Source organism: Geotrypetes seraphini, chromosome 9 (assembly GCF_902459505.1).
Source record: "Geotrypetes seraphini chromosome 9, aGeoSer1.1, whole genome shotgun sequence".
Classification (NCBI taxonomy): Eukaryota; Metazoa; Chordata; class Amphibia; order Gymnophiona; family Dermophiidae; genus Geotrypetes; species Geotrypetes seraphini.
This window is the reverse complement of record NC_047092.1, coordinates 20,741,490-20,756,729: the sequence shown is the minus strand read 5'-3', so window position 1 is coordinate 20,756,729 and position 15,240 is coordinate 20,741,490. Positions and strand designations below refer to the sequence as shown.

The 15,240-nt window shown below is 46.8% G+C and overlaps 1 protein-coding gene across 1 annotated transcript in view; it reads left to right on the top strand.

The window, feature by feature from the left end:
• CCDC136 (coiled-coil domain containing 136) overlaps nucleotides 1–15,240 on the top strand; it is a 69,710-nt gene that overhangs the window by 31,133 nt on the left and 23,337 nt on the right. Inside the window, exons 2-4 of the mRNA XM_033959539.1 lie at nucleotides 1,438–1,641; nucleotides 4,187–4,261; nucleotides 5,821–6,141. Coding sequence (XP_033815430.1) covers nucleotides 1,438–1,641; nucleotides 4,187–4,261; nucleotides 5,821–6,141 — 600 coding nt within the window. The remainder of the gene's footprint in view (nucleotides 1–1,437; nucleotides 1,642–4,186; nucleotides 4,262–5,820; nucleotides 6,142–15,240) is intronic.

The window sequence follows — 15,240 nt, the reverse complement described above, 5'->3', positions numbered from 1 at the left end:
GACTCCATTACCTTAGCTGGGGGGTTGGTTGGTTTGCTGCTGTCAGCTGTATTAAATCTATATCAGCTGGTTTGGGGTTTTTAACTGCTGAAACACCCTTGGCGGGTGAAATAAACTAGTGTTTATTAGATGAGCGTTGGAAAAACAGCATCTTCTCTCCCTGATGTTCTCAACCTGCTCTCATATGGCCATTGCCATTTTTGAAGCTTTTCTGTGACAATCAGTCCTTGGTTGCCCAGGTTACTGGATGCTAAGCCTCTACTCCCTCCTCCTCCTCCCACTGGCTCTGGCTGTTCTACTTTCTGGCATAGAGTGTTGGAACTGGAGGTATGAGGACAACGTGAGCATGTGAGAAGGATAAGGACGGGAGGTGCTTGAATCATTAGAACAGGCTACAAAGAAGAACACAAAACTAGGGTTACCATATGGCTCCCGCAAAAGGAGGATGGATTGAGACATCCGGGTTTTACTTCTACTGAAAGCAGTGGAAGTAAGGAGGACAGATAGAGGCATCTGGGCTTTACTTCTATTGAAAGCAATGGAAGTAAAACCCGGATGTCTCAATCTGTCCTCCTTTTTCTGGAGCCATATGGTAATCCTACAGCAGTGTTTCTCAACCCAATCCTAGGGGACCCCTCAGCCAGTTGGGTTTTCAAGGTATCCCTAATGAATATATATAAGACATATTTGCATGCCTGTTTCCTCCATTATATGCAAATCTCTCTCATGCATATTCATTAGGGATATCTTGAAAACCCAATTGGCTGGGGGGTCCCCTAGGACAGGGTTGAGAACCACTGTCCTACAAGTACAAAATACTTGACAACAATAAGCACCTATGTCCCCAGAGCAGCAGGGCCCAGCTGTAGTTGCTATATCGGACTATTTCTTAGTAGTAACTATATTTTGGAGAATGTGATTCAGCCCTTAATTTGTAGCCCAAAAGAGCGTGGACCTGTGGAGCTAGCTAGGGGACAGGCTAGATTAGGAAGCAGAGAGTCTAGTTCAGGGGTGGGCAACTCCGGTCCTCGAGGGCCGGAATCCAGTCGGGTTTTTAGGATTTCCCCAATGAATATGCATGAGATCTATTTGCATGCACTGCTTTCAATGCATATTCATTGGGGGAATCCTGAAAACCCGACTGGATTCTGAGTTGCCCACCCCGGTCTAGTTTCTGCTTTGCTCCAGGCTGAGCCTTTCCTGTCCTCTTCCCTGTAGGCTGCCTGGAAGGGAGGGTCCACAGCAGAGCATTACTGCTGTTGTGGAGTTCAAAGAAAGTGACAGGATTGCATTCCAGATCATTCCCCCAGGATTTAAGCCTTGGAATGAGATGATATATAAGCAGTATGAGGATTAACATTCTTTTCAGCGTAAGAACTGGAGGATTCCCATTGTTGTTCTTCAACTGATAACTTGTCATTTATGTTATTTCTTTAGGTTTATATGATGTAAATCCTTCATCCCTGGACTCAGAGGAGGCATGCGTGGATACCTCAGAGACTCCACCGCAGAGAGTAGGAGACCTGCATTTGAGCGAGGACACAAACATTCTGAAATCGCAGGTCCTACAGCTGCTGGCAGAACTTCAGGAGACCCGAGAACTTGCTCGGAAGCATGAGGAAAACTTCCTGGAGCTACAGGGTATGACGGATCTACGGAGGTCTGAGGCATAGGCCCTTGAACCACACTAGAGTTCTGAGGTATAGGGCTTGGAAACTCACTTTGAAGAATGAGGAGAACCTTCCAGAGTTACGGGGTGTTAGGCTCTCCAAGGGTTCTGAGGTACAGAGCCACTGGGTCTTTCTGGGGCTCTTAGGTACTCTGCTGGGATTCTAAGGTTATGGCCTTGTACCCTGCTAGTATGTTGAGTTACAGGTTGCTTTCGAGGTTGAAAAGAATAAGTTATAGGGTATGAGAAATTTCTGTTGTTCTGAGGTACAGAACATACTGGGGTTACAAAATATGGCAAATCTATGTGACTCTGTGATATGTGTCTTTGGATCAGGTGATACTTTTTGAGCTCCTACTGGGTCTCAGAAATAGAGAACTAGAGACCCAGTAAAGACATGGAGTGCAAGCCGAAGTATAGGTCCTGGGACCCTTTTGGAGTTCTTAGTTCCAGGGTCAAGGAGTTCATTGGGAAGCATGAGGAGAACTTTCTGAGGTTAGCAAATGTATGTATATGAATATGAAGTCTGAGGCGCAAGGCTTTTAGAGAGAGCCGATGGAAGGGTGTTAGGTGTTCTGGATGAGCTGTCAGGCATCCCTCCTCAATTAACTTTCCGGTCCTTAGGTACCCCCTAAGATTTTAATAATTTTACTATGATCACCCCAATACCACCCCTCCCATAATAATTCCTGCAAAAATACCTAATATTTAATATAGGGGAACTGCTTTGGTTGTACCACATAAAGGCGGTATGTCAAATACACAACCCTTTAATTGGATATCATAATTAAAAATATTAAACAATTTCCAAGAGTCATTTTTCTGGGTAAATAGATTATTTGAAAATTGCCCATTCTTCCTGCAGATAAAAGGACATACTGATGTTCAGAACTGCCAAGGGGACCACCCACTTAGCGGGAAATTCAGGGCCAGCCCCCAGCCCATTCTGCCCCATCCATCGCTTCTCCCTGCCCCGCCCAGACCTGCCCATTGCTCCACCCAGAGGCAAAAGGAGTTGCCTCCCTAAGTTATGTGGCAGCAGGAAAGTCCTACATAAAAGGTCACTTTCTGTTCCCATGGGATTAGGGGCAGCAGAGATAACCTTTTATGAAGTCCTTTCCTGCTGCTGTGGCAGGGAAAGGCAACTCAGTGGGAGATCCTAGCCCCTTGGTGGGAGGGCAGGAGAAGACCTGCTGAAAGTGGCAGCTTGGCAGATCTGGATGGATGGTTAAGTTGGTCTGTCTGTTAGGGCCGATTGTTTTGCTGTGACTAACGCTGCTCTTTGCTGTCCCCTAGTTATATAAACCACTTGAGCCCTCCTTGATGGGCAAATATGAATCAAATAAATGAGGGTAGTTGTCGACTTACGATTGTTTGACTTTATGACCTGACCCAACTGTGGCAGCCACTCTCCCTCCCTCAGGAACCAGCGTAGTCCATAACCGTACCATGTTCCTGCCTCCCACTGGGCCTATCTTAGGCACTGATAGTCTAGCGGGGTGAGGCAGGGCAGGAGCGATCCTCTTATGCCCCTGCCCATGCAGTTTTGCTGAAAAAAAAAAAAAAATGGCTGCCGTGAGTTCCTGTAGTAACCTCACGGGATTGCCAAACCTCGTGGCAGTGTCGTGAGCTTGCCACAGGAACTCATGCAGGCATTTTTTGACTGACGACCAAATCAGGTTATGACCTGGTCGTAAGTCGATGGTTACCTGTAATTAAAATGCAATGTATAAAAGAATGGTTATGTTGGTCCTACCTCGGGGGACGAGGATATATTAATTTTCATCCCTGTGCTTCACGTTTAATCCTAGTTCTCCAATGAACTTTATTGCCCTGTGCTATGATTTTACAGTTTTAGTTAGGGAATAATCTAATCTTCTATCTGTGTGTCGCTCATACCTATACAGGCTCAAGGCAACTGTAAAGAGAGGTAAGAGGGGAGAGAACGAGAAGGGAGAGAGGGGAGGTGGATAGGTAGGAGGGAGAGGAAGGGGAGAGAAAATGAGGGGAGAGAGGAGGAAGGGGAAAGGGAGAGCGGAGAGGGGAAAGGAGATTAAGTATCGAACAGATGGGTTTTCAGTTTTCTTTGGAAGACGATAATGTTGATGATGTTTTTGTTGAGATAGTAGAAAAGGCACTGTCCCCCTCTTTTACTAAGGCGCCCTAGCCGATTTACTGCGCGCTGAATTGGCTAGTATGCCTTGGTGAAAGGACCCCTGTGTTATTTAAAAATCCTCTTTCATTCTGAGGTGGGGCAGCCGCTTCCTCAAGCAGTGAAGTGGAACCTCATCTTTGGGATTTAGGAAGAATTTTTTTTTTTCTCTGTGTTGAAAATTGTCTCTGGGGACACAGGGTTTTTTTTTCTTCCCTGCATTACCATGTGGAGGAAGCTATTGGGCAAAGTGAAGAGGATGAAGTGGAAGGAGCTCTGGTGAGTGGTACAGCGACCAGGACTCTGCCGTAACTCTGAGTCTATGTTCTGGTGAGAAATCAGACTTTTTATTATTTTTTTTGCAGGTGTGCTGGAGGATGAGAGACTAGCCAGTGCCCAGCAAGCAGAGAATTTCACCCGGCAAGTCCAACGGTTGCAAGGTAAACGCATTGACCTGCAGCGAGAGGATGGGTAGCACAGCATGAGACAAAGTGTGTCTTGCTATATAGCATAAAGAGGGAACACTGGCACAGGGTTATCTAGATGTAGTAGGCAGGGCTGCAGTGGCACCTATCCCCAAACTTCTGATTGAAACCAAGAATGGGCTGATGGGTAAAAGTCCACAATATGATTAAGAATGGGCTGATGGGTAAAAGTCCAAAATATGATTGCGTGATGAAGCTGGTACTGTAATATCTGCTGCATTCTTTGGAAGCTCTGTCTCCTCCAAAATTTGGACAATGCATAAAATGGGGCCAATATTCCTGAGCTCGGTAGGCCAGCACTGGTCAGGGCTTGGAGTCTCTTGGCCTGTGCCAGCACTGCTGAACCTTTGATTCTCTCAGGCCTCTGTCAGCACTACTTAGGCCTGGAGCCTTCTGGGCCTCCTTAGCCAAGAACCTTGGATAGGGTTACCAGCCGTCCGGATTTCCTCAGACATGCACTCCTTTTGAGACCATGTCCGGGGGTCCGGCCGGCTTTTCAAAATCCGGCACTTTGTGCGCGTGACGTCTTTATGTCCCATCCGCGCATGCGTGGATGTGTTGCCCAAGGAGAACAGGCAGCGGGGGGCAGGATGGGAGGCGGGGCTGGGGGCGTGACGGGGCAGAACTGGGTCGTGACAGGGCAGGGAAGGGTGGGGCTGGGCGGGCGGATCTAGGAGTCCGGATTTTCTAGACGGAAAATCTGGTAACCCTAACCTTGGACCACATAGGGTCTAGAGTCAATAACAGGGACAGATGCTGCCACTAATTCAGACTGGAATATTTTATCAGGACTATATAACACTTTAACATGTGAGACAGTTAAATATGGTGGGATATTTTATTGAATGATGCAGATGCACATTTGAATTGTGAATGACTTGAGACAAAATTTGGCAGTTTAGTGGATTTCTGCTAAACAAAGACAAAATGTTCCTGTTTTTTTTTTTTTTCTCCGAAAGGCAATTCTTGGCACTTAAAGGGCAATTCTATAACAGGGCACTTAGAGCCCCACTCACATGTGTAAAGGTAGAGAAAAAGCAACAGAGGCACGTAAGTGCTATTTTGTAAGGACACACTTTAAGTTGGGGTTACCAGATGCCCGAAGATGTTGTCTTTTTAGAGGACTGTCCGGGTACCCAGAGGGATTTCCAAACACTGGCAGTTGGTCTGGGTTTTGGAAGGTCCCAAGCTCGGGGGCCACATCCGGAGGGCCTCTGCGCATGCACGGATGTCGACGTGAAGATGTCACAGGCATGCGTGCGTCCACATGATGTCATCGCGCCGATGTCCACGCCATGCGCAGAGGTTCTCCAGACACAGCCCCGAGCTCGGGGAAGGAGAAATGAGGTTCATGTGGGGGCGGGGCTGGAGCATAGCAGGTGCCCACTTATAGAATTGCCCCCAGAAAGCCTTGTCTGAATTGCTCCCGAGAATGCACTAACTGCTTGTTCATGCTTTCGCCCTAAGCGCTAACGTTTTCCAGGGCTCTCTTGTTGCCTATGTGCCCGCTGCAGCTCAGCTGCGCTCCGTGCAGGAGGAGCTTGACAGTCTGGAGGAGGAGAAGGAGAGCGAGCTGCAGGAGGTGGAGGAGGAGCTGCGTTCCGCGCAGGAAGAGGTGCAGGTGCTGCGGCAGGCGGCCGAGGAGGTGGCGGCCGAGCGGGAAAATGACATCGCCACGCTGCAAGAGGAGCTCTGCCGGCTGCGGGCCGAGCTGCTGAAGCTGGAGCAGATGAGGCAGGAGTACGAGCTGGAGATCACCAGCCTCCGAGCTGAGATCCACATGAAGAGCTGGGGGACCCAGGAGAGCACAGCTGTAGAGCTGGCCCAGCTGCAAGGTACTGCTGAGCAGCAAGACAGGGGCCTCGACCAGTGGCTGTGTTCATCGCTTTCCATTTCAATGCTCAAACACTGCCCTTGCATGCACGTGGTCCTGAACCTCTACTCATATACTGTAGATACTGTCCTTATTATATCCATACGATCCTTACACACAAAGCCATATGTACACCCAGTCTGAAGCCATTTAGACAGAGAGTGATGACGCCACCAACATGTCACAAGGCATCTTGTCACTTCACACCACAGGAGTGATCCGCTCAGGCTACAGGAAGGAGATTTTACTCATTTTTATAGAGGGAGAGACGTTTTTTTTAAAATAAATTCTTTATTCATTTTTAAATCAAATACATAGTGCAATCCAGTAATATAATAATAATAAATAATAATAATAACTTTATTCTTCTATACCGCCACAATCTTGCGACTTCTAGGCGGTTTACAATCAAGAGTGCTGGACATTCAGCGAAATACAATAAGTAGATATTCAGAGGAAATACAGAGATCAGAGACCTCAGGAGGCAATAGTATAGAAATACAATTTGCTGAGTGAAAATGTAATATGTACATTTTAGTCGGTAATGTCTGACAGGACCTGTTGGGGATAAATAGCAACGTAAAATTACGATAAGATGAAGATAACAGATTATATTTATAACAGTGCTGTAAGTTTAGATGGAATAGGGAGGGGGGAGGGAGAGGGAGAGCGGGTCAATTGTTTAGGTATTTCTGGAACAGGTATGTTTTTAGGCGTTTCCTGAATTCCCCGTATGTAATATAATATGCTGCACTCTATTCCAAGAAATAATATACAGTTATTAAACCCCTCCCTCCCCTCCTGGATGTGTATAACGATCTTTCATAAATCAAAGGGAAATAGTATTTATAATTCATAACTTACAATATTTTGTTAGCGGGCCCCAGATTTCCTTAAATATGTAGAGAATTAATGTTTTCAAACTTATAAATCTGACATAAGTATTCCCACCAGAAACTGTAATTCAAGTTATCCCAACTTTTCCAATTTTTAATTATCAACTGCATGGCTACTCCTGTCATGATAAGGAGCGATCTATTCTGATTCGCATTAATTGGTTTTATTGGGTAATAATATTGTTCCAAATAATATTATATCATATGATAGTGATATTGGAACTTCCGGAATCGTAGTAATTTGACTCCAGATGGATTTCCAAAATTTGAGTATCAAGGGACAATAATATAGCAAATGATCCAGTGTCCCTATACCAAGATGACAGTGCCAGCATCTATTAGACTTTGTAACCTAACCGGGGTCCAAAAAGATCTATGTAACAAGAAAAACCAAGTCTGTCTCATAGACACTGATGCTGTACATCTCATCCTCCACTTCCAAATTCGTGGCACGGGAGAGACTTTTAAGAGTCAGATTTAAAGACTACATAGATTGTGTTTGTGAAAAGCGATTATCGTATTTTCATGCATATAACACATGCATTAAATGCGTTTTTATCAACTGTGGCAGCCCCCTTTGCGCTATACAAAAGTTTTTGTTTTTTTTTAACATAGCTGCTGCCTTCGGGGTCCTCCCTACTCCAGGGTCCCTTCCGCACCAGCATCTCCTCTTCCCTTTGGCTGCCTTTGGACTCCCTGCAGTCCACCCTCCTCTCCTTCCCCCTCCCTGAAGTCTTCCTTGTTTTATTTTTTATTTAAGCATTTATATATCACTTATAGTCTAAGTCAGTGTTCTTCAATCACCGGTCCATGGACCGGTGCCGGTCCACAGAAATTTCCTGCCCGGTCCACAGGGCCGGCATGTGCATCAGGTCCAAAACTGTGTTCTTCAACTGCCGGTCTGCGGTGCGATCGATGCGTTGTTAATAAGATTATATTGTGTGTATATATGAAAAATGAATGGAAAAAATAGTGCTACAATTAGGACTATGGGGGCAGGGTCTGGGGTGGAGATTGGGTAGAGATGGGCAGGGTCTGGCCCTCGACTTAGCCCAGTGTTCTTCAACTGCCAGTCTGCGGATCGATGCCGGTCCACAAAATAATTCTTTTATTTCTGCCGGTCTATAGGTGTAAAAAGGTTGAAGAACACTGGTCTAAGTGGTTTACATTCAGATACTCAAGCATTTTCCCCTATCTGTCCTAGCAGGCTCACACTCTATCTAATGTACCTGGGGCAATGAGGGATTAAGTGACTTGCCCAGGGTCACAAGGAGCAGTGTGGGTTTGAACCCAGAACCTCGGGGTGCTGAGGCTGTAGCTTTAACCACTACACCACTCCAGCAGGGACTCTCACGGGCAGTCTTGGGTGTCATTGGGGCCTTTCCTCCTCTGATCTGTACACAGGAGTTCTGAGGAGAGTGGACAGCAGGAAACCCAAAGGCATCTGCGGGGAGAAGGAGACACCGGGGCAAGGAGGCGGAGCCCAAAGGCAGCAGCCCTATTGTCGGCCTAAACAGGAAGAAGTAGGAAAGCTGAGGAGGTGGGGGAGGAGACACTGGCAGAACATGGTGGAACACTCTGGGGAGAAGAAAAGCATTTCCACGCATATAACCTGTGCGCTATATGCATAGGCAGCAGAACGTTGTTTGGTTTGGAGGGGGGGGGGAGTGCCCAGGAGCTCCACCCTAGCCCCAGCGGAGTCCTGCGGCACAGCCCGTCACAAGCTCCTGACTCCACCCCCTATCTCTTCCCAGTGTTGCACTTTAAATCTTCAGGGCAGCTGCCGTACAGCGTCAACGAGCAGGCCTGTCCTCGGAAGTAGAATGAAGGGCGTGGCAGCTGCCCTGAAGATTTAAAGTACAATGCCAGGGAGGGCGGGCACCAACCAGCGATTGCCAAATTTTGGGAAGCCCATGGCCCCGGTGGACTCCCCTGTTCCGACGCCTACGTTTATACGAGTCTTTTTACATCCACAATCAGTGTAGAAAAAACGCCTGCTAAGTGCTATTTTATAAACGGTACTCTGACTTGGACGCTGTTTATAAAATACGCTTAGCGCCGGATTCCACAGCAAAGTTTTAGGCTTGGGGGATTTACACCCGTCAAAACCCGGTGTCATTTTCCATGCGTAACTTTGGCGCTGATCAGGTGCACCCAAATTTATACGCGCACCTCTTGTTGAGGAAGAACGTCGTAGCTACTTGAGAACTTTCTGACAAATATATGAAAACAAACACTGTAAGTTATTCTAAGGGTGAGGTGACTTTGCTCCCTTCACTGAGTCCGTTCACAGCAGTGGAAGGTCTCATTTGAGCTAGTCGTTTCAAGCTGTCCTCGTGTCACTTGGAGCACACATTAATTGATAGGGAAGACCCTACCCCTGTTCCCCACAATCCTATCCCTTCAACCAAGTTACTCAAACAACGGGTAGAGTCTACCCTGTCAAGACGTCTTTTGGAGGCAGGAGGAGGGACTGGAACAGAAAAGAAAAAGGTTGTATATTCAGAAAAGGTGTCAGGTCAAAAGCGCGCCAGGACAAAGGCGCACCCAGACAATTGAGTGCAGGGCGGAGGCGCGTGCCGCAGAAAATTACTGTTTTTACGGCTCCAAAGGGGGGGGGAACCCCCCACTTTACTTAATAGAGATCGCGCCGCGTTGTGGGGGCGTTGTGGGGGGTGTGGGGGGTTGTAACTCCCCACATTTTACTGAAAACTTCACTTTTTCCCTGTTTCCCCCACAACGCCGGCGCGATCTCTATTAAGTAAACTGGGGGGGCTCCCCAACAAAACCCTCCGTCGGAGCCCCTAAAAACTGTAATTTTCTTCGATGCGTGCCTCCGTCTTGTGCTCAGTTGTCGGCGCGCGCCTTTGTCTTTCGCGGGGTTGTCTATGAACTTTCAGAAAATAGACCCAAGGAATATTTCAGTATTTATATACAGTCCCACTTAGAACCTAAGTGGTTTACATTCAACTACTCAAGCATTTATCCCTATCTGTCCTGGTGGGCTCATACTCTGTCCAATGTACCTGGGTCAAGGGGGATTAAGCGACTTGCCCAGGGTCAGAAAGAGCAGTGTGGGATTTGAACTACAGCCTTAGGGTGCTGAGGCTATAGCTCTAACCACTGCACCACACACAGTTTCATTCTACATCAGAATAAATGGTAAATTTTAAGACAAGAGTCTCTTGACTCTCGCTGGGTACCTACTAACCTGATTTAATCAAAAAGAAAAGAAACCTCTCTATTCTACTAATGGGGGGTAGCGCATGGCTGCTCTGGCTAAATCTCTGTGCAGTCTCAGGGTCCTAACTAGCAAAGGAAAGTATAGTTACTTACCTGTAACGTAGGTTCTCCGTGGACAGCAGGATAGTGCTCAGAGAGAGAGAGAGAGAGAGAAAAAAAAATCTCTCTGAGCTATTGGAGAGCTTATCCGCAAATTGGGAGCTGTTGGGACAACACCCATATGTGGCTGACTCATCCTGCTTGTCCTAGGAGAAAGCAGCAGTTCAGGCTTCCTGTCTAAAGAAACGAGCAAAGGGTACTAACGCACTTATTACACATGCTCAACATGCATATGGCTTTCCCTGCATAGGAGCTGCTGCACTCCTGCCACCTCAGGCCCTGAGTATGCCTCCTGGCTTGGCTGGCTTCACACTGCTCTGCTTTAAAGGTTGTGCTCCTTCCTCTGTGTTCGGCTTCAGCAGGCAGTCTCTCTCTCCACTACTATTGATCACATATAGCGCTGAAAGGCGTGTACATTTTGACATTTAATAGACGGTCCCTGCTCGGAAGAGCTTACAATCTAACTTGGACAGACAGACATGATATATAGCAGGGTTGTCAAAGTCCCTTCTTGAGGGCCGCAATCCAGTCGGGATTTCCCCAATGAATATGCGTGAGATTTATTTGCATGCACTGCTTTCATTGTATGCTAATAGATCTCATGCATATTCATTGGGGAAATCCTGAAACGCCGACTGGATTGCAGCCCTCGAGGAGGGACTTTGACCTCCCTGATATATAGGGTTAAAGATGCAGAACCCAAGGTGAGAGGAGCTAGGTGTTGAAAGCAGTCTCGAAGAGGTGGACTTTTTACTTGAACAGTGCCAGAGACGGAGCCCGCCGTAGGGATTCGGGCAGCTTGCTCCAAGCATATGGCGCAGCAAGGTAGAAGGGATGGAGTCTGGAGTTGGCAGAGGAAGAGAAGGGACAGGAGGGACTTATAAGCTGAACCGTGGGGGGCTGGGGGTCGGGGGATCATAGGGGGAGATAAGTGAGTGCATTTTCAGGTCAGTAAGAGGAATTTGAATTGTATTCGTAAACGCATTAGAAGCCAATGTAGTGACTTTAGGAGAGGGGTAACGTGAGTATAGCGGCTCTCATGAAATATGAGTCATCAGCTGAATTCTGGACGGATTGTAGGGGAGCGAGATGACTAAGCGGAAGGTCTGAGAGTAGCGAGTTGCAGTAGTCTAAGGGTTTTGCTAGTGTGCACAGAGAGGAAGGGTCAGATTTTGGTAATACGATAGTGGTGATATGATGTATCTGGGCAATGAAGGAGAGAGGAGTCAAAGATGACTCCGAGATTGTGAGCGGACAAGACAGGGAGGATGAGAGTGTTGTCCACAGAGACAGAGAACGGGGGAGGCGGGAAGATGAGCAGCTCCGTTTTCACCAATGTTCCAGATATTATCCTAAGGGTTAGGCTTAGGACAGGGGTGTCAATGTCCCTCCTGGAAGGCCGCAATCCAGTCGGGTTTTCAGGATTTCTCCAATGAATATGCATGAGATCTAGTACCATACAATGAAAGCTGTGCATGCAAATAGATCTCATGTATATTCATTGGGGTAATCCTGAAAACCCGACTGGATTGCGGTCCTCGAGGAGGGATTTTGACACCCCTGGCTTAGAACAAGAGAATGGGCTGGATTTGGTTGCACTTGGTGGTTTGTTGGAAAAAGAGTTTGGCCATGGGGCATGGACAGGAGGATTTATGCTTAGGTGTATCACTTCAATGGGTATGCCCTACATAAGGATTTTGTCAGAGAGAATCAAGGTCTGTTACTGTCTTATTTATGACTGGGTGGGTCAGGGGTTGGAAAAAAAAATCCCCTAGGAGCACTGGATACCTCTCTGGCTCCCTGTTCCGATTTTCAATCCTCTACAACAGAGGTAGACAAGTCCGGTCCTTGAGAGCCACAGGCAGGTCAGATTTTCTGGATCTCCACAATAAATATACATGAGATAGATTTGCATCTCAAGGAGGCCGTGCATGCAAATCCATCTCATACATATTCATTGTGGATATCCTGAAAACCTGACTTGGTTCCGGCTCTCGAGGACCGGAATTGTCTACCCCTGCCCTACAGCATGCTTTCAGCAGTGACATTCCCACAGTGTCTTAAAATATTCAAAATTTGCTCCCGGGATCTCCTCAGGATCTGTTGTCCCCTCACCAGCAGCTGCTGTGCCTTAGCTATTTTCTCAATGGACGCTCGCTTTTGGCTCTGTCTCTGCTTCCCTGCAGCTCCCTTGGCTATACCCGCTGTACGCCACTGCAGTCACCCTCTTAGCCGGATTCTCTTCACCATGGTTTTCTGTGGCTCTCCCAATCAGCAGATTCATTCTTGTCTCTTCTGCAGCTTCCCCTCTCACCTCTACTGGGTTCTGGTTCTCTCTGCAGCAACTGTCAGGTTCCTGCAATGCCTCTGCTCCGGTTCCTCCTGATGACTCTGCTCCACTCTGCTCAGCTGGCTCTGGTCACCTTCTCCTGCTGCTACTGGATGGACTCTGATCACCACCTCTGCCTCTCAGGGGGGAGGGAATCTTGGGCTCAGCACAGCCTCTCCTGCTATCTCGTTGGTCCACACAGCTCCTACGTGACGGCTGCTTCCAGCTGTGGGTCCTTCTCTTATGCACTCTTTGATCTAACTCCTCCTCCACGGGGTTCTTTCTTGCCATCAGCATGTGGATCCTTGTGCTTTCCTTCAGCCGCAGGAAGGCTCCATGGGAATCAGTTTGTTTTCCTTTTCCCTTTCTTCTGTGTTGCAGGCTGCAAGTTTCTTCTTTGCCTCCAGAGGGGGCTTTCTTCAGCTTTCCTCAATGGGCCATGCTGGAGGGATTCCCCTTCACAGCCAGACTCTGTTCCTGTGAGGCTTCCTTACCTAGTCCAGGCCTCTTGCTGCTCCTGCTGGCTTTGTCTCTCCCTCTGGGACTCCCATGGATTTGGTGCCGGTGCCGCTGCCACTGTGCTCTGCTCCAAAGTAACTTCTGCAGCAGCCATTTGGATGCTTCAAGCAGATATAATGGCTCTGCTTCCGCCACCTTCATGGCTGTTTCCATTGGCCGCTTTCTGCTGTTGTCTCCTGGACTCCTGATGCCAGTCACAGTTTTCCTCATGGCTTGCAGCTGCATTTTATTATTATTATTCAGCTTGCTGCTGCTGCTTGCTTCTGGGACCCCCAGACAGATAACTGTATTTAAATATTTGCTTTCTTTGGACCAGGCTTCACATCTGCTCGCTGATACATGGATGTTGATCTCAACATTCGATCAGTCATTCACAATTATATGGGATACAGTTCAATACATAATCACATCAGTCCAAACTTAACTGCTTCCCACCCTAATAAGGGAAATTGCACAATACTGTATGACAATCATGCACATTGGGCTTTTATGCAATTACTACATACCAGCTTAGTTATTTGGGGGCAGAACCTGACAGAAATTCATCTTCAGACAGGTACGAGGGGCTGCTGAAAAGTTCTGAGCCCAACCAACAAAGTTGGGGCAGTCTTCATCGAGGGCTATACACTTAGGCCACCTATTTTCCACTTTTTTTTCATTCCATATTTTTCCGATGGAACGAAGTGGAAAATCAGTGGACTAAGTGTATAGCCCTCGATGGAGTCTGCCCCAGATTTGTTGGTTGGGCTCAGAACTTTTCAGCGGCCCCATGTAGTAATTCTCCCTCAATTATTGTCTTATTCCGTCATAAAATCTTTCTGAGGGAATAAGACAATCTCCAACGAACCTATAAAGTCAGAATCTACTGTCTCGTCAATGACTTTCTGCTTCTACAGTATAATAAATATCAGAGTCCTGCATTTCGTCATCAGTTTAGCCATTAGAATACTCATACCATTTATATAGGATATTTCTAATATTGACATTGCCAATTGGAATATCTTCATGATCCAACAATTCCTCAGTCTTTGAAGCCACTTCAGGATGAATGAGAGGAAATGAGAGTTTCATGTGGTTTCAATGTATCGCAAAAGCATTCCTCCCGCTTCAGGTCAAGTGTATTAATACAAAGCTATCGCTTTGATCAACATACCTCAGGGATGAGGATTATAGTGTTGCATAGTGTCCTTGTTTTGCAAATCGCCTAGGATGGGTTTGGACAATGTGATGCATCAATGGTAATAAATAAAGTAAATAGACTTAGCATTGGAACAAGTTCTTCCAACTCTGTGGTAACATCTTACACATGTACTTCTTTTGGATCCAAATGGTTTGCTATTACTCTTTATATTGTAGATTGAATGGGATAATGGGTTGAATCATCTATGGCCTAGTCAGTTCAGTCCACCTTATGAACATAAGAACTTAAGTATAGCCTTACTGGGTCAGACCAATGGTCCATCAAGCCCAGTAGCCCGTTCTTAACGGTGGCCAATCCAGGTCACTAGTACCTGGCCAAAATCCAAGGAGTAGCAACATTCCATATAGAATCCCAAAGAATAGCAAGATTCCGGAATCCCAAAAAGTAACAAGATTCTAGAATTCCAAAGAGTAGCAACATTCCATGCTACCGATCCAGGGGAAGCAGGGGCTTCCCTCATGTCTTTCTCAATAACAGACTATAGACTTTTCCTCCAGGAACTTGTCTAAACCTGTCTTAAAACCAGTTACACTATCCGCTCTTACCACATCCTCTGGTAACGCTTTCCAGAGCTTAACTATTCTCTGAGTGAAAAAAAATTTCCTTCTATTGGTTTTAGAAGTATTTCCCTGTAACTTCATCGAGTGTCCCCTAGTCTTTGTAATTTTTGACAGAGTGAAAAATCGATCCACTTGTACCCATTCTACTCTATTCAGGATTTTGTAGACTTTCTATCATATCTCCCCTCAGCCGTCTCTTTTCCAAGCTGAAGAG